Raw genomic sequence first — 19,534 nt, forward strand, 5'->3', positions numbered from 1 at the left:
ACAGATACATTAGATTAAATATACAGATGGCCAGATTTAACAAACATGTGATCTATAAAATACTATACATCTTACCATTCACAAACAGCCGGTGCCACACTGTAGAAAGAAGACCAAAACCCAATAAAGATATTTATTCTGCCCTGGTAGCACATGTAAATTTAGTCAAGTATAATGTATAGTAACAGTACAAGTGACAAAATGTAGTTGTAGTATCATAAAAAGCCCTGCTGGGAGCAGACCTGAGCCAATCTTTATGAGGCCGTTATGCTGGATAAAGATGGTGTCGCAGGTCAGGTTGCCATGGATTATTGGTGGATCGCAGGAGTGCAGATAACTGACAGTAAACAGCAAACCATATTATTAATTTTTCTGGCTGTAATAACAAAAATCTCTCATGCCAAAATTGTGGGAGAAATTCAGTCAGTACCTGAGAGCAGAAAGAATCTGAGTACACCATCTCTTCCAGGCCTGAAGTGAAATGAAACAGAAGAACATGACACGGTACAGCTCAAAATGTACCGATTGGGGAAAAATCCTACAAAATAGCATTTCAAAACAGGCCTGCTATCAGGATTATGTATAAAAATACAATAAAGCACATTTATTAAAGTTGCAAAAGCACACAGCCCGACAAAGAAAAAAAGAGCTCCTAGCTAAATCGCTAATCCACATAAGATACATGACTGGGCAGACTGAGGCACCAGGGTGTTACATAATCTCTAATCCTAATGGAGATATGGATCTGAATAGGGGTAGATCTGAAGTACCCTGTGCCACCACCACGAGGCAGACAGTGCAAACCCATCTTGTGCAGCGTGTGCTCAGAACTAAAATACTGACCTTCACATTCATAGTCTTGTGGTTCTTCTTAGTCTTCTTCAGGAACTGCTTGAGGCTGCCTGATGACATGTATTCAGTGATGAATATAACCTGTAGGCCAGACAGAGGGACCAAAAAAATCTGTTAATGTTTAAGTGTATGAAAAAAAGAGAAAAAGAAGAAAGAATAAAAATCTCACCCGAGCCTGACTTTCCTTCATGTCTAACCAGTACTTGTGGAACTTGACAATGTTGGGGTGTTCGACCTGCATCAAGTTCTCAAACATCTCCTTGATCTTCTCCTGAATGACATTCACAAAAGATATTGCACATTGTGTGTTGTCCTTGTTAAATTAATCTAACTGAAAACTAAAATAAGCGTAAAATTATAGCTTTAAATAAAGGAGGGTTGTGTGATTGTGGCTTGTCACAGGATGATTAACACATCTGACTGCTCTCAATAACACTATCATACATACTCTAAATGGTCAACTGCTCTTGTCAATTTAATCAAATACATTTTATATATATATATATATTAATTGTATATAGTAAATATGTAGCTAAAGTACAAAAATTGACTGTATATATGTGTCCTAAATATCAGTTTTCAGAAGCTGTAGCTAAAGATTTAGACTGTTTACAATACCTCCTGTGCTTTGAAGACCTTCTTGTCAGAGAAAAGTACTTCGTTCCACACCACTTCCACCCCCTCCTCTGTGTCCATGGCCAAAGAGGCACTCTCCACACCTGGGACATTACCTTGGCTGACCTGCAGGGGGCACATAGGAGCAGATGTACCATTTAGCATTTAGCATAACATGCTAACACAAATTTATTGTTTTCCTGGCTTTAGTAAAAGAAACCAACATTCATGCATCTGTCATTTGTTTCAGAAGAAACAAATTGTAAACAACATTAATTTATTGTCAACATGGGTCACAAGTCATATACTTAAACACATAACCTCATGATAATTAAGCTAATCTGTATGGTGAGTGGAAGCAGTTATCCTTTGATATTGCCTACTTTGTTTACACAAGTTTTGGTCTACTTAAGATTAACAGGGAACACCACATACTAGAATACAAGAATAAAGATCAGTGCAACTTGAAACAAAAGGTAAAATAAATTTCCCACACAATTTGAAAATGAATCTTTGAAAGGATTCATTTGTGAGATTACAATAAGTGACTTAAAATAAAAAGATTTATCATGATCATTTCTGGGACAATCATATTTAACAACAACAAAAACTGAATCAATTATAAGATAAGCATTAATTTAGAGTTCTTTCAAGAACTTTATAATAAATAAATATATACTATAATATTAATCCTTTTTTCATCTTTGTTTGGTCTCCACCTCTAAAGCTGCATTTTTGCTCTATCTTTGTATATGTACAAAGTTATTCTGGGTCCGTTTCCATCTCCTGGCCTACATCACTCAAAACATACAGGAAGTTATTATCCTCTCTCCCTAAATCATCCCTAAAAACTGCACCAGACTGGAAAAAGAGGTTATTTAAATGCTGCTTCCTCTGCTTGGTTTTGATGTGTGTATTTGTTGTCATACAGTATGTAATTTATGCAATAAAAAAAAGGAGAAAGAGCTTGAGCTCACTGATGGATTTACAGCTTTATTGTGCAAACTTAGGGAACTAACATTTCAACACTTTCTGTGTCTTCATCCGAGTATGTAATTTATATTGTGTGTAATTATGTGTTGCATATTAAGCACTGATCAAGCTGCTGTCTTCCTCGGTCTGTACGCTCTACGATGATATTTTTCCTGGTTAAATAAAAGTTAAATTAAGTCACAACCATCTTCAGTGGGTCCTGCATGCAGTAAGCTTGTCAAAATTTATTTAGCTGAAAATGGCCACCTGTTGTATCAGGTAACAAAACTACTAAGAATGGCCACACTAAAACAAAACAACAAAGTTGTCGGCCATTAGGAGATTTGGTACTGGGCTGTAAAAAAAATAGCCAGGTGGAAATTTCCATTCGGCAGCAACGATACTGCACCAATAAAGACTCCCATAAGTAGTCAAGTTCTGATGCTGTCAGACTGGTGGATTGGGCCTAAAGGTTCTATAAGTAGCTGTGCATTTAAAAGTCAATGAAAAAAATGCTGGCATGAATGTACTGGTGCTCACCCCTGCTGAGTCTGTAATAACCACTAAAAGCCCAATGCAATACTCTCACAGGATTATGACTCTGGTAGCTTCACTGATAAAAAAGTTGAATGTGGGCTTATTGGAAGAAATAAACTAATAAGTACAGTGCATTACTGTCTACACTGTAATATTACATTCAGTTTTCCATCCATTATTGCCCCGTATAGTGTCAGAGAGGACAGATAGGAGATATCAAATGCCACCAGACAGCTAAAACATGATGAACAGAGGGGCAAGAGGATGAGCAGTAGCTTTCTAAAGAGGGAAACGACAGATTAGAAGGAGACCGTCGTAGGGGGAGAAGTGAGGGGATTGTGAATGAGGGATTTAGAGAGACAACACATAAGCCACAAGATGGAGGAGGTGGCGCCAAAGTACCAAGAACAGCAAAGAAACAGTGTGGAGTGAAGAGAGTGGAGTGAAGAGAGCGTCTGAGACTTAAATCAGGCAGACGCAGACAGCTCGCGGCTCTATCACTGCATGAGGCGGCACAGCAGTGAAGAGCTCAGAGACTGCTCGTCACAGGATATTACCGTCTCAGCTCTGTGGACCTGATGTAACCTCTCACTACACTAATGCAGCAACAGTGGTGGTGCACTGAGTAGAGAGGCTGGGCTGAGCTCAAAGTCCACTGCAATAACCATAATGCAAGACCCACAAATAATACTAATCCTGTACCTTTACTAGACAGATGGGAATTTATTTGTGCTTATAAATTAAAAGGCATCACGTTCACAGCATTACTGAGCTACTGCACAGAGTGCCGCTTAGTATGACAGAGGCGTTCATGTTGCCCAGATTTATATTAAAAAAGCATGACCATAAACTTTTCTGACAAGACTTTTACCACACAACCCTATCAGTTTCACAACCCTGACATCTGACTTCCATGAGATATCCTCATAAGGATCACAAAACTAAAGCATCAGTCCCTATCTCTCCTGGTACAATGTCAAAGAACACGTGCTTATCTTTATAGGCTATTGTGCTGAAATAGTCTTGACCTTGGTGCTATGTGTTTGCTCTACACAACAATACTTATATATCATTACATGAAGTAATCAGTATGTCAGCACCGTCGCTGAGAGGTAGCTGCACACACACACACACACACACATTCTTTCTCTTCTAGTTTCAGATCTTATTTACGACAAATTCTCTTGAGGGCTTACTTTGTGTTGCAATCGTCCCCCTGCTGCTCAAAGCTTAGTTTCTTATTTAATTCTGTTTTTCCTTCATGGTCCACAGAGTAACAGGTCTGAGCTTAATAATATATACTTTTAACATTTCAGTTCACATCAGCTGGGTTAATTGAGAACCAGGTCATTCAATAATTAGTGACTGATCACGCTATTTATAGGTCTGACATAAGCCTTATTGCTGAATACCATAACAAAATGTTTAATGCTGCTTCCACATTATCAGCAAAGCAGAATGAATGCATACCATAAGAAACACATTTCATAAATATTCAGCTTATCTACAACATCTAGAAGCTTGTGAAGGGGGAATCTGAGGGAAAAAGACCTTTCTTAGTTCACATCTGGATCTAATCATGAACCTAGATGTGAGGGACATGGGATACGTGCAAGACGTGTTAGGACAGACACATGACCAACTATCCAACCTACTTACAGGAGTTAAGTTGGATATTTTCAACAATTCTCTCAGGTTCAAATGAGTATATTGCTAAATACTAATAACAGAATAACACTTGCAGTCCTGTGATTTTACAATGAAAGTAAAAAGTCATAGAAAAAAAACAAACGAAACACATACATTTTACAATAAAAATAATTCAAACGTTATGAGGAACACAAAAAATTTAAATATAAATAAAAATAAATATGTTAGGAATACGGCAGAATCTCCTGTCGTGCTTCATGCCTTCGTTAAATAAACTTAACTTTAATGACAAACTTTTCTTCTTAATCCACTCAATGCCTTCATTGATACGGATATTTAGTTAATTACATATATCATATATATTTGGATGGATGTAGTTTACTTGTTTATTGATATGGATATTTAAGTTGTATATATATTAATATTGATAATTATGTAGTATTTGGATATTACCATGATGAGTAGAAAGGAGTGGGATTTCCAAAAAAAATGTATACTTCCCCCTCTTTTTTCAAACATCTTTACATTACGATTTGATGTTGCAATATTTTTATTATTCTTTTTTTTCTTCTTCATTATTTTCTTTTTTGTAAATTTTTCTCTTTTCTTCATCTGAACTAAATAAATACATCTGAATTCAATTCAATGCTTATACAAACAGACAGGTTATGGTTTGAGATGCTTAATCTATTTTTTTGGGATTCCAGTCCCATTCCAATATCTAAAATTTGGATATCGGCCAATACCGCTATATAGCCGACCAACGTTTTCCCCGGAAACTTTGGCTGTACACACATTTCAAGTTGTGTCCTCCTTTTTTATGTTTACAGACTAAAATATTTCTGAATTAGTGATGCTACATTAGCAAAAGGGGACCACGAAAGGTCCCTCTCCTTGGATCGGTGAGGTGGATCAGAGAAAATTCAGCCCGATATCTGATCCGCAAATCACATCAATAGCCGAGCCTGAAACCATATCAGATCGTGTTATGGTTTTTGTCAAAAATTCTTTCAACAAGATTGCTTATATCACCTGTTTTATTTGAGCTCTATTTACCTCTGTCATGTTTATCTCCTTACTCTAGCTGATTGAGTGAAAGACAGGCAGAATCTAGAGATTGTTGACTTTTGTTGAAGGATTCTTGCTGTCAAACAGAGATCTCTCGTGAGGAAATGAGAGGAAAATCCATCAAATGGATCAGATAGACCAGGCCTGCTAGATTAGGTGATGATGGCTGCTTTCAAGACATGCAGCACACAAGCCTGCTAACTGTCAGGGCACTCACAGATAATCATTTAAATACTGGCTGCTTTTTGTGGATTTCTGACTCTAAAAAAATTCATTTAGGACTGATCAGAAACTTCTATCAGAACACTGTCATTTTATCTATGTTCCTTTAGAGAGATTCCACCAAACCAAATTCTGTTCATCTACAAATAGCCCTAACAGTTGCAGCCTAGTATGTTGAAAGACAGTTTTCTCTAAACTGGAAATAGCAGTAATAGTGAGGAAAATGAAAAAGGTCAGTATAAAAACAAACAAGAAAAAAAAAACAAACAATGGATCTGCCAAAGCACATGTTGTTTGTTGACATCAGCACAGCTTGTCATTGTCGCACTTCCTCCTTTAGCCTGACCTGAGGCTGATTTTTGCTGAAAACAGATGTGGAAAGTGGGTCGTATACAGCTGTTTTGAACTTTAAAATAAGCAAGCACACTCAACGCACGTCCATCATCATCATCATTGTGTCCCTTAAAATGTCAACTGTGCATTGTAAACTGATATAAAGCTAAATGACGGGGTGGCAACTTACCAGCTTGTATTTAAGCTTCTCTCTCCATCTGAGTGGCTGTTATTGCTGCTAAATGTTAACCTTTGATAAAATCTGCAGCACTTCCCTTGTGTTCCACTTTATTTATAATCTTTGGAGTCAAAATGACTTTTTTGCATCAAACAGGCCCTAAACGAGCAAATTACAAACAGTAATCAGAGCAAAAGTTGCTATAAATACTCTCATGCCATGCTCTGGATACAGACTGCAGATATCTTTATAACAAGACAGCCACAGCTAAAAGAAAAAAAAAGTGTTTTGGCTACTCTGTTCAATGCTCTCAGCAGGGTTTCTTTACACCCAAGATCAAGAGACATGACATGGATTTTACTACACCCAGTCAGTGTGAGATCATAACTTGATTACTGGTGTTACAGTACTGAAACACCAGTACCTCTGACTTCTTGACAGTGAATGGAATTACTTGCTTCAGTCCAGAAGGATTCAAGTCGGCTTCTTTCCGGCATCACATTTGGCCATAGTTTATTTTCTCTAGATATTTTAAAACAGGAGGCCCCCTGTCCCGACTTCTATGTCCCAGTGGGCCTAGCGGGGTATGCTGCTGCTTGGTCATGGTAGCGTGAGACTTATAAGCAGCTCCCATGATGCTGGGTTCTGATTGGTTGTAGATGGGAGGCGGGTTTAGGGTGTAGATGGAGATTTAGGAAATTTCGTGCTTGTGTAAACCCAACACGAAGGCCAATTATGATGTTTCTAAATCTACATCTGAGCCGAATAAATCTGGATCCTTAAGGCTGTCATGCAAAACTCTCATTACATTACCACACCATTTATTCTTGTGCACTCCTTACTGACATCAGGTTGTTTTCAGTGTGATTTGACAAGCTTGGTTTACCACATAGACTAGAGGAAAAAAAACACTTTAGGTATCAACTATTAAACTGATCTAGAAACAAAACAACATATGTCCAGGTAAACAGCGTAGTGACAGTCTGGTAGTTGAAGACATACAAATATGTCGTCTTTAATCACAAAACCCGGGAGAGCTTTTGGGAAACTTTTATTAAAGGTATGAAAATAGAGATTTAACAGGAAATGAGAAGGGGAGATTGCACTTAATGCTCTTTTAATCTCTTATTGCCAGTATCATAGATTCCATTGTGGAGAAAAATCTACACAACAGACAACAATAACAAGCCGAGGCATTTAAATGATTACACATTACCCAAAATACTATAAAGTTCTTCGTCTTCTTATCTATTAGCTATTTCACACTGTAACTGCTAAAGCCTTATGGTGGATTTAGAACAGTATCTTATTGTATGGCAAATAAATTTTAAATATTCATATCTAGTATGCAAAAGTAACGGTTAAGGCTGATGTTTAATAACAGACAATTTAAATTTAACAGTGTGAAACGGTATTTTCTGTTGATCAGCCCCTAATTTAGCTCAGGAGAATGGACGTCAAGTTGACAACCAACATTTGTAATCTGGGAAGTTCCAGTTTTGCAGTAGCAACCCCCCAAACCCCGCCGATGATCATGAACAGGATGAAGTAAAAAAAAAAAGGTTAAGTTAGTGAGTTATTGAGTTATTTAGGATTGGAAAGTATAGCAACTAAATGCTAAATTAATATTGTTACCCTCAGTGGTATGAAAATCCCTGTCATCCAACTGAATTACACTATAATCACTATAATCCAACATACAGTACTGCTTATTATACTGCCAAGAGATATGGTTTCAGTGTGAAACCAGAGCGTATGCATTTGAATTTTGCTTCTTTTTGCTTTAAATAGAAACTTGTTTTACTTAAAGGAATTTTGATACATTTTGTTGTACAAAATAAATTATGTTCTGTACACATTTAACTACTGCAGTCGAATAAAACAGCCAAGCAACAACTTTATGGTGTAATGTTAAAGCTTTAATTAAATGCAATAGGAACTAACTAGGCTGTATTTTATGATGAATGTCTGTGTTTTACTGGCTGCATAAGGACAGCTTTCTATGTTTGTTGTATATTAGTAATAGGTGAAAATTGTTTCCTGTGGAAAGCTGGAAGTTAGAAGCCAAAATACAACAGAAAACACTTTAAATTAACTCATCTACATGATTAGGATGCCATGATTAGCTGAACACTGACTGCCATTCCTTATCTTTTTAGCTCTTCTTTTCCATACAGGCCAGAATCAGAATGTCAGAATCAGTAAATGGTAGTAATGAGTCAGCCAGAGGCAGAATGGGCAGGAGAGAGGGCTAAACTCCAACCAGAAAGCTCTTTTAGTGTGATTCTCCCCACACAAGGAATCTTAAATGAATGAGTGTCTTTGTCTGATACTGTGTGGGTTCATCCGGCACAGCGACAAAGAGCTTTGTCTCCAGCACATGAGCTGTCTCGCTTCTACTGAGTCGCTTCCCACACCTCATACCTCGATGATGAGCTGATAGGCTACACTGAATTAATGTTTCATAAATCAATTCGGCAAAGCGAAGGAAACACCCAACTAAGAACACTGCACCAGATACTTGCTGGCGTACTGTATGTAAATGAGCTGAGTTTCTTTTCTTTTTTTTTTTGCTGTCGCTTGCAGTGATTTTTCTGGCACTAAAAAGGAGAAAGATCAAAGAGTTGGACTGAAATGTTGTGGAAAATGCTAGAGGGAAAACTCTGCAATGTGGACGTGAATTTGCTGGAAAAAGACAGCTTCTTCAATTCAAGCATGGTGTTAAGTTACCACAAAATGTGTAAAAGAAAAATGATTCAGTATACTACAGTTACCAAAAAAAAGTCAGATTGCAAAAAATTGTGACAAAACATAATACTTTCTTTTTGAAAAATATATTATTTATATGAATCATGTATACAATATTAATATTCTAGCAATATTCTGAGCTTTGTAGGTCACTGTTTCTTTCTGAAAGCCACAAAAAGATGCACACATTTGTCATTCAGATGACATCACTTCAGATGTTGATACAGTCCAAATGAATGAGCCTATTTCAATTTAATTTCAAATATACCAAAATTCATGAACCAGATGAGAGGGTTATTAAATGGAGGTCAAAGTTGGCTTTAAAGCAGCTGCACAGGACCACTTTAAACTAAGCACTCAATTAAGATCGCCTTTAAACGTACACATTGCTTAAATGTATAAAAAGAAAATAATCGGTGAAACTCCTCAAACATCTGCAAAAAGTAACTCTTGTCAGATGGCATTACAGTTAAATGGCCAAGTTTGGCTTAAACCTGACACTTCTCATCACCCTGTCCCCCACAGTGAAGCGTGGTGGTGGTGGCATCGTGCATGGAGAACTGGAATATACAAATTACCAGTAAGAAAAATCAAATGGAAAATCTCCAAATCTGACTTCTGAGATTAAAAAGAACAAAACATGCTCAGACTTTATGATTTAATGTTGCAGGCCTGTGAAGAACAGTGTTAATAGCTGTGGTAATTAACTGCTTTTCAACACATGACTAAGTTATTGTCTCAATAAATCAGTCACACACATAGAGCTGTCCACCCTCTGGCATTAAGCAAGTTTCTTTGACGTTTGTGTGCACAAAAGTCTGCATAAAGCTACAGACTCGTATTGCTAGTAATATCTAAATGCAAGGGCTGAGTTCTTAGTATTTGTTGTCTTATTTCTTGTTAAACCATTAGAAAGGTTTGGCAGCTTCAGAAATACAAACTTGTGTTGTTCAAACACAAAACATTTTAAAATCCCCTTTGGTTTAACAATGTAAGGCAGGAGGGGTGCTGTGTTGCTACGGAAACTTCAGCTTCTCAACACAGCTTGCCCAAGTTTAAATCTTCCCAATTCTAAAAAAACAAGAAAATTTCAAGTGTCAGCATCAGCATCAGCATCATCGCTTATAAGACATCTGACAGCTCCATGAGCAGCCTTGTGTTTTCCTTCTCTGCCCTGTCAGGTCACTGCTGATGCTTTGAGCCACTGACTGTCTGCTGACCTTCACCAGCCCCAGGATGTCACATGTGAACACACAAAAGGGTCAATGTAGTAGATAGTGTGTGTGTTGTCAGCATGAAGCGTAACATAACAGCCCTAGCTGTGACAGGTCAAGCAGACAACAGGAAATGTGCAACCTGGTCTCTTATAATTGGTGTCCAAGCATGTAGTCGGTCATCTAAATGAAAAATTCTTCAGTTAATGTTCAGCTGACTGATGATATATTTGGAAAAATTTTAAATCAGACTAAATGATGTTAGTGATCTTGATATCATCTTAATACAAATGGTTGGTTTTCACAGTAAAAAACCATTTTATTTCCTTTTCAAAGACACACAAGGTCAGACAGGCTCACATAAGGACAGAACAGCCCTCATCAGGTCGCACTTGTTCATTTTTTTAATCGAGATATTGCCTGCAAGCAAGGCTGGTTAAAACAGCCTATGTATACAGACGGAAGAGCTGCTGCAAAACAAACAACAGGGCAAAAAATAGCCAAAACATATTAAAATGGAGCAGAACTTGATGTCTTCTTGTGCCACAAGATTATAACCCATATGTATTGAAAATGTTGGGATAAAGTAAGTCAGGCAGTATCCTGTACTGTTAACTTTGCACAAAGATAAAATGTCTTCTATCTGTAAATGAATTTGGATTTGCACAGGAAGTCATCTGCACTGTTTCAGACTGTACCAGGGATTCAAGATTACACAAGCTACAATGTCCTCATTGTCATTGTCATCATGACAAAGCACAGATTTGTAAGGCCAGTGAGAGAGATGGCAGACGAGTAAACATTAAAACTGCAAGAAGATGCTTTCACTGACACGTGATATGCATGGGAAGTCTTGACCTGCCTCATTACATATTGTTACAAATGGTGGCAGAGGTGAGGACCCAAAGGCATCAGGCAGGAGGCAGAATCGGTGCAGGTAAAAGGGTGATTTTTCAAAACACAAGACAGAGAACCACACATGACAGGGAGTTAATTAAAAGGATCTGACAAGGAGTAACTGAAAACCCAGGACTTAAATACAGACTGAGAAGTTAAACACCAGTGACGTGCAGGAGCAATCAGACAAGGTGCACTAATGAACAGAAACCAAAGAAACACAAAACTAAGCCCTGAACACCAAAAACCAAGAAGAAAAACTAGAAACATGACCAAAACTAAACACATAAAGTTAGAACCGAAACCATAAACCATGACACATATGGCCTTCAGCAAGATCAACATCACTGAAAGAAAGAGGCGGGGGACTCGAGTGTTGCATACAACTTGAGAGCTTCAGGTAGAAGAACGCCAATCCGTCCTCTGTAAGTCTCTGAACACAACTTTGTTCAAATCAAACACATGAACTATGCAGCCAATTTGCCAGTGGGGTCAAAAACCTCAATTTTCCTCCAAACACACACATGTAACTCAACCAATGACACATTCCTCTGTTGAAGTGGGGGAAAAAAGCAAAAAACACAAGGTCTGGAAACTTTGGGCCAGTTTATCTGCATACCTTCAATATGTTTACTCAAGTTTCCTGCTCAGTCTCTTAACACAGAGATGATGAAATCCCCTTAACCAAAGCAGATTTAAGAGAAAAGCTCTTTATGTTAACAAAAACATGTTTACATAAAACACCGATCCAACAGCATTCTGGGTGAAATGTCCATTTTCCTCTTATTATAGCACAAAGATTCAGGTAGTGGATGCAATCTGATAAACATGTGAACTAGTGTCCTGGCTCAGAGACTAAACAATCATGAGCTGACAGCTCCGAGAGAACAGGAAAGGCCTGCATGGGAGAAATAACAGCCTGCCTTATCGTACCTCAGCAACCACCTGGCTCTGTTTGCCTGCTCTGAAGTGAGAGGTTAAAGCTGCATAATGTAGTCAGATAAATCTCTGTTCGCTGCACTGTGCACTGTGCAAGCTCTCTGAAAGTTATTGCAGTCATGTATTATTTTGCTAATTTTGTCTACCGTTGGATGAAATGCTAGAACAGTAACAGCAACACAAACGTATGTTTTATTTATTGTTGGATATATTTCCTTGTGATGATCTTATAACCTGATATATGATCATTCCACGCAACAGTAAAGTTGGAAGTGAAAATATGTCATTACTTGTGATCATAATTCATACGACTTTTCTCATAAAGGTGAGATAATCATGGTATGGTATTCCTAGTATGGTGTTCCAGGGTAATCCAATCATAAGCAGATCAGGGATATCACAATCGCTTAATTAGTCACGATATTACGACTAATTATTGCTGAAATTAATTAATCGTCAAGAGTGTTAGGCGCAACTTCGGAACGAAAACAAAGTTACACAACATCTGCATCTTGCCGCTCGTGTTGCTTTGTTTTGGTTCCGTGTAAGTTGCAGAAGAGGCGTGTTAGAGTAGGACAGAGGAAGATTCGTTCCCTCCAAACAAACGGAATAAGCCATCCTTGTCAGATGTTTCCTCTTTTATTTATTTTGGTATAGAAGAAGAAAAAAACCAGAGTCATTCTGGAGGACAGCTCACTGGCCTGTAAAGCAAAGGATAAGCACGGGCTTTTTATACTAAAAGTAAATGTTCAGTAGTTCAGTTAAATGACGCTAATATTTATCTATCATAACATTAAAATTAAATGTTATCATGTTATTTGCTATTTTTTAATCATGCACGACTCAGGTTGGTCTTACAGAACGTGATGCGTTCACTGAACATTACATTATACAGATGAGATGTTTTCTCAGAGGAAAATCCAGAGTTAATGTAGAATTTATTTATTCTTTACACATCAGAGGGGGTTTAATTGGAATGAGACTTCTTGGTTACTTGACATTGTTGTTATATTGTTATGTTGGCATCAAAAGATAGAAATAAACAAAACTAAAAGACCTACAAGGAGTGTTCATGTAGCTTTACACATTTATAGCATTAGTCAAAGCAGAGTAATCACGATAATTTTAAAATAGTGATTATTTCTTTGTCAATAATCATACCCAGAGAATATAATCATGACGTCCCTAAAGCAGACTGCTCTGTGTGAAAGTGTAAATGCATCCATCAGATTGCATTACATTAGATTTGCAAAGTTTGTTTAGAAAAGCTGCCTGCACAACATGATCTACAGATACATCTCTCCTCCAGATCAGCTCCAGATGAAGGAATGTGATGCACCCAGCCTCTGAATGCATTACAGGCAGAAAAGATACCAATTTGTGTTGTTTATTTATTTAACAGGTTTTTAGCCACATTGGTGCACAAAGTTCAGAATGAAAACTACACCCAGTTCAGAAGCTCAAGTTTTATTCAGGTAGCATAAAAGTACCGACACTGAGCTCCGCAACATCAACAAAGGTATCATTTCATCTTCTCCTATCTTCTCTCTCATATCATGCATATTACATAACAGAGCCAAAGCTTTGAAGTACATAATCTGATCACCCAAGATGTGTGTTAATACCAGATGTAAACAGCCTCAGACTTGAACTTCTTAGAAATCTTGAATCATGTGCAGTTACAACCAAATCATTTACATGAAAAGTACTATCTAATTATTAATGATGTCATTCTGCAGGGGGTGAATGTCTTTGTTCCTTTCTAGACATGCTTCCTTGGACAAAACAAATTGTTGTTGGTGCTTTAATACAACATCAAATTAATTGCATCATTGAATATTGTTCATGCAGTGAGACCATAACCTCCCCAAATGAAGGACTCATAGGTTAACAAGCCTGAACTGAGGCTTGTGTCATTTTCAATAAAGCAAACAGACTGTGGATCAAAAGGAGCTTGATTATCTTTAAAATCCCTCTTAGGGATATTTTCTGTGGTCACCAGGAAGAATACATTTGTCTACTTCAGAAACAGCTTACGGATTACCACAATCCTTAAATAGTTTAAATTATGGTAAATTATCTCATTTTATTGTTTTTTTTTTTTTTACCAAAATGTAGCTGAAGGAAAATAAACAATTTATTTTGCATGCTTTAAATAAAACTGGATGTAATATCGCAGTAATTAATCAATGAGATGCTGAAAAAATCAGGCAATAAGACTTTGTCTTGCCATCAGTCCTACAACAGCCAGAAACACATGAGAGATGAAAGTGCTGCACACAGCTGTGGAGCTAATAGCCTGATTCAGTAATTATACAGCTCCCGCTGACTTGTATATTCATGCTGAGTCATAATTGTAGAAAATCTCTGTGACTCACCAGCTCCTCTCTTTTCTGACTGACTAATGGTACATCTTCTTTCCTCACTTACATTTCCTGCCGCATTTGCACGGTTGGAAATGAAGTCTTTTTGTTGGACGATATAATCACATGTCAAACCAGTGCACCAAGGTCATTTAAGCAAAATGCTTTTTACTATTTATGTTGGCTGGGTCCAGCTTTCCAGAACAATGCTGGTTGGTCATTAGCTATAATGATAATGCACACACTTAAAAACACTTTTCCCCATTTTATTTTTTATTCATTCTACAGAGCAGCTCATTAAATTTGAGACATTTTATAGGCCACATAGAAGTGTGTGTTTTCACAAAGTGCTGTTTTATTCCTCAGTCAATGCAGGAAGGTGTCACGGCTCCAGATCCTCAGGTACTTGATGACGTCAACTGAAGTTCTGGAGTTTCAGAGTTTGGGACAGCAGTGAATATTGCAAAGGTGGTGGCGGCGCTCCCTGAGACTTAATTATAGTCATTCAGCTAAAATATGTGTATGTACTTTTGTGTGTTCGCTTCAACTTGAAACTAACACCCTTCCTGTTTTATGTTTGTTCAAACATCTGCATCTGATACTGGAAAGGCGCCTGGTAGAGACTGTCCGAGTATTAAAGCTCTCCATAAAGTGGGCTAATTTCTGCACACTGGATTACTCAGTGCATGCTTGTAAATCCACACACACTTCTTTCTTCATTGCTACCACAAACCTAGTGGTAAAGCAACATGCCATGTGAGGCCTATCAGCCACAACCCCACCCTCTCTCAAATGCAGCTTTTCGGCGAATAACAGAGGTAACTCAGGGTAAAAGCTCTGAAGACTTGGCAAAGAATGCAAAGGCTTATTGAGCATTTACCCCAGTAGCTGGCTAGCAACAGTTAAAAGTCTTAGATTCAGCACAGTAGCAGTGCGCTTGCAAGTTGCACATGTTAGGACCGACATTAGCTCGTAACACACCCATTACTACAGGCAGCGGCAAGAAAGCAACTACCTCCAGCAGAAGAAACCACTTATGAAGAGAGTGAGAAAGAAGCAGTTAAGCAGTTTTTTCCTCGTAGCTATTGTTGCATTTATAGACCTCAATTAGTCAAGTGGGTGATACTGAGCTTATTAAGAAAGCATCCAGTGGAGAAACAGAGGAAGGCTAAACAACAGCAGATATGAAATAGCAGAGGGAGCAAAGAGAGTTTTGTTTATCATGTGGCTTTTATCTTCCCGTAGGATTAAGATGAGAAAGTGAGAGTCAACCTGAGTTGGCTGTCAGCACATGTTCAAACAAAAGCTTGTTGGCAGACGTGCATGGAGACAGCAAGCTGCTTGTTTTGTGCCAGTTATGCAACGTTAAAGACAAAGCTCAATAGGAGTGTCTAAGAGAGCACCAATGGGGGGTTAGTGTGTGTTTACCTAATCCTCACTTACCTGTTCACACTTTTTGCACAAAAAAGTGTAAACTGTGTGTCGTCATCACAAAGTAGGACCATCGTTGTTTTCTACAGTCAGTCATAAAGTAAAATTTAGGTACAAGTGAGAGGAAGAAATATGATACAGTCAGTCCAAACTGAGAGATCCATAACGTAGAAGGCATATCACAAAGTGCAAATGCATGGGGTGTTAACTACAGATTGTTTGTAGAGGGGGTTTGTTTTGTTTTTTTTTTTTGTTTGTTTTAAAGACTTATCTTTTCCTGAGCTCGTGTTTTCATTGGAAGACGACATGGGGTTACGGACAGGTGGTAAGATAAATTTAATACAAGTGCATTTAGGTGAGAATCCAACTACAAGCTGTGATGCAACACTAGCACTTAGCTGTTCAATAAATATTCTTCTACGGAAAGTGCTTTAGAGATCTTATCCAATGCAGTCTCATTATGTTACACTGAGGCTACATCACATTTATATCATATCAATATGTAAGATAAAGATGTAGAAAATGGCTTGATTACCAGCTGCTCATGCTCACACTCCATATTTATCCCACAAATCCCAGTTAGCAAGATGGCAGCAGCAAGGAACTGTGGGATAGAACTATCTTTCTGCAATAAAGGAAGGTTCAGAGTTTCTTGTGCTGAAGATGTTACAACTGAAGCTCCTTTCTTTAGGATTTAAAGACTTTGAACGTCTCTTGCTTCTGTTGCCACTTACTTCAAGGTCATTGTGCTCAGTAAGAAAAATAGATTATTCCACCAGACTCTGTGTCTCCCAGCTAGCTTGGGAATGCTTCACTTTTCTACTAGAAGAGGGGAGTAGAGGGGCTGACCAAAGAAAGGCGGGTGGGGGCATGTCTGTTTTAGCCTGTTAACCCCATGACCTGGAACTATATAAGCGGAAAATGAGTGAATGGATGAACGCTGAGGTGGCTTGTTTAAACATGTCAGACTAAGCCATTTCCACCCCCACCCCCTATACTAATGTCTCACTGAACCTGCAACTTTCAAATCATTTTCATACTTTTTAAACAAATTACGAAAGAACAACTCAATTTTCTTTATGTTTGGCAATTAAAAATATAAATTCTTTAAGATTCTTCTGCCAAGAGATTAATTTTATTTTGGTGAGCAGTTTTGAAAGTGGCAGCAATGACGGGAACATCATCTTCCTAAGCTAGGGCCAGAAAAGTGGCCACTGACTTGATGTCATTCCACCCATATAGCCATTATAATGCCCATGCATGCTTGCACCCACACCTACATTTGATATGAATCTATGACTCAGCACATCATACAGGATTTTGTACATCAAAGAGGAAAACTGGAGAATAATGGAAACTCCATACAGAAAATTAAACTCTTATAAGCACAATTATTCACTCATCTAGATGTACTTCAACTGCTTCTACCAGGTGCAAATGCAGCTGCTGTGCTGAGTGAAAATGATATTAAGGGAAGGGCATATCCATTACCACTAAATGCTTATGGAAAAATGCTGCAACCACAGGCCCAAACAGAGAACAGTAAAGATAAACACAATATCAGACAGGATATGAAAGCATTTCACAATTCAAATCACCGCCAAAATCTGACTCTGAGATCTCGTAATGTACAGTTTAGCATTAAGAAAGCGTGAAAATTTCTGGTCCCTTCGGTTCCACAATACAGAGGACGTGAACTTTGTGTGCTCGAAGGTAACTAAAACCCTGATCATTGCTTTGTTGCAGAGCATGGGGGCTTTTATTCATCGGCTCTATATTTAATTCATCAACCATCTCCCTGATTGATGGTTACTGGGACACACATCTAATCCAACTGCAGCTCTTGCATCACAGCAACCTGCTTTATTTTCACCCTGGAGATATGAATAAATCACACAAACACATTCAAATCATAAATGCAAATTAGCTTTCATGTGAGAAAGAGGAGCAGACACAGACTTATGAGTGTGTGGAAATTTGATCAAAGCTAATGGAGCACAATCTAGATGTTATTTAAAGTCAAGAAGAGGAGGGAAACTGAGACTCAAGTAACACTGTTGGAGTAAAGCTTTTTTTCTTGTTTTGGCTCAGGGTTTTGCAATTTTTTGTCTAGTGAGTGTGTATTTATTTAACACACACATATATGGAGATATACATATTTGATTTCAAAGGTCAAGCTTTGAGCTATTTAGATGTGGAAAAACGAACACTTGAACATAGTTGTTATATCAGTTGATAAACAGAGTGTAAAACACTCCCACTGAGACGTTGTGCATATGAAACTTCATGTAGTATTCCTCCTTTGTTGACAGTTTAAACAGAGATGTCTTTTAGAGGATATACAGGTTTATGGAGGCTTTACAGCTCGTTCTCACCTGCCAGTTGTAGACGAATCTGTCGGTTTTATGTGGTGTTTATAGAGCTGATACTTACACATATGTTCTCTGATAAAAATCACAGCAGTAAGAAGGTGGAGAACCTTGGCCTTTGCCTTACAGTCTGTGGGGGGGGGATCAAAGAAACAGCAAACTGACCATAAATTTACCATTATTGCCTTCACTGTCTTCTTGCTTTGTGCAACAAGTGTTTTGAATCTTAAGTTTCAGGAACATTTATATGAGTTTATGAGTATATGAGTTTATATATATATATATATATATATATATATATATAGAGAGAGAGAGAGAGAGAGAGAGAGAGAGAGAGAGAGAGAGAGAGAGAGAGAAAGAGAGAGAGAGAGAGAGAGAGAGAGCGAGAGCAATTTCCCTCTGGGATTAATAAAGTATTTTAATTTAATTTTAATTCCTTTCATGTATAAGAGGAGCAGCTATTGTTATACCTGTGATGTGGGCATATCATAGTCACAAGACTCTGTTTGCACAGTTCTGCATGTTTGGAGGAACATTTAACCTTGTGCAAATTGTTATTAACTTTTAAATCTGTTGGGTCCTCGGCCAGATTAGTTGTTGTGATTTTTATCACAGTGAGTTGACTTTAGCTGTGAATGCACACACTGATATTCTTATATTTAGGGGAAGCTTTTCAGTTTGTTACACCTCTTCTCATTTACTGTATATGACGACAACAGTTGTTACAAGCCAGGCTGCGCTTCATTTGGTTGTGCAAACATGCTGCTTGGTTGTTGGCATTACTGAGAAGACCTGCTTTGATGAGCCACAAGCTGCACACGACAATGTACTCGTGACAATGAATATCCTTGAGCTGATAATCAAATATCATGAGACGGAAAGTTGAAACGTTTTCTAAGTTTATTTAGTATGTATGGCATTGTTTTTTTAAATCCTGCACAAATCCCCCTTATTATAGTCAAGATAAGCAGCACTGGCATTTATAATATGTGGGTATATGTATTATAAATCAACCATTTGTCTTTATATCACAGTGGCAGTTTGTTCTATAGCAAAAAACAAATATGTCAGATGTCAAAAGATGAACAGTTAAATAGTTTTTTATCAGCTTTCTGCTCAGGATTCAGAAATCAACGAGACAGGGAG

The 19,534-nt window shown here is 37.8% G+C and overlaps 1 protein-coding gene across 1 annotated transcript in view; it reads right to left on the minus strand.

The window, feature by feature from the left end:
* LOC121628887 (nuclear receptor-binding protein 2-like) overlaps positions 1-19,534 on the minus strand; it is a 39,280-nt gene that overhangs the window by 5,007 nt on the left and 14,739 nt on the right. Inside the window, exons 2-7 of the mRNA XM_041968270.1 lie at positions 1,471-1,593; positions 1,022-1,123; positions 844-933; positions 431-471; positions 243-337; positions 76-99 (exon numbers count right to left, since the gene is read on the minus strand). Of these exons, the coding sequence (XP_041824204.1) occupies positions 76-99; positions 243-337; positions 431-471; positions 844-933; positions 1,022-1,123; positions 1,471-1,593 (475 nt within the window). The remainder of the gene's footprint in view (positions 1-75; positions 100-242; positions 338-430; positions 472-843; positions 934-1,021; positions 1,124-1,470; positions 1,594-19,534) is intronic.

Source organism: Melanotaenia boesemani, chromosome 18, assembly GCF_017639745.1.
Source record: "Melanotaenia boesemani isolate fMelBoe1 chromosome 18, fMelBoe1.pri, whole genome shotgun sequence".
NCBI lineage: Eukaryota > Metazoa > Chordata > Actinopteri > Atheriniformes > Melanotaeniidae > Melanotaenia > Melanotaenia boesemani.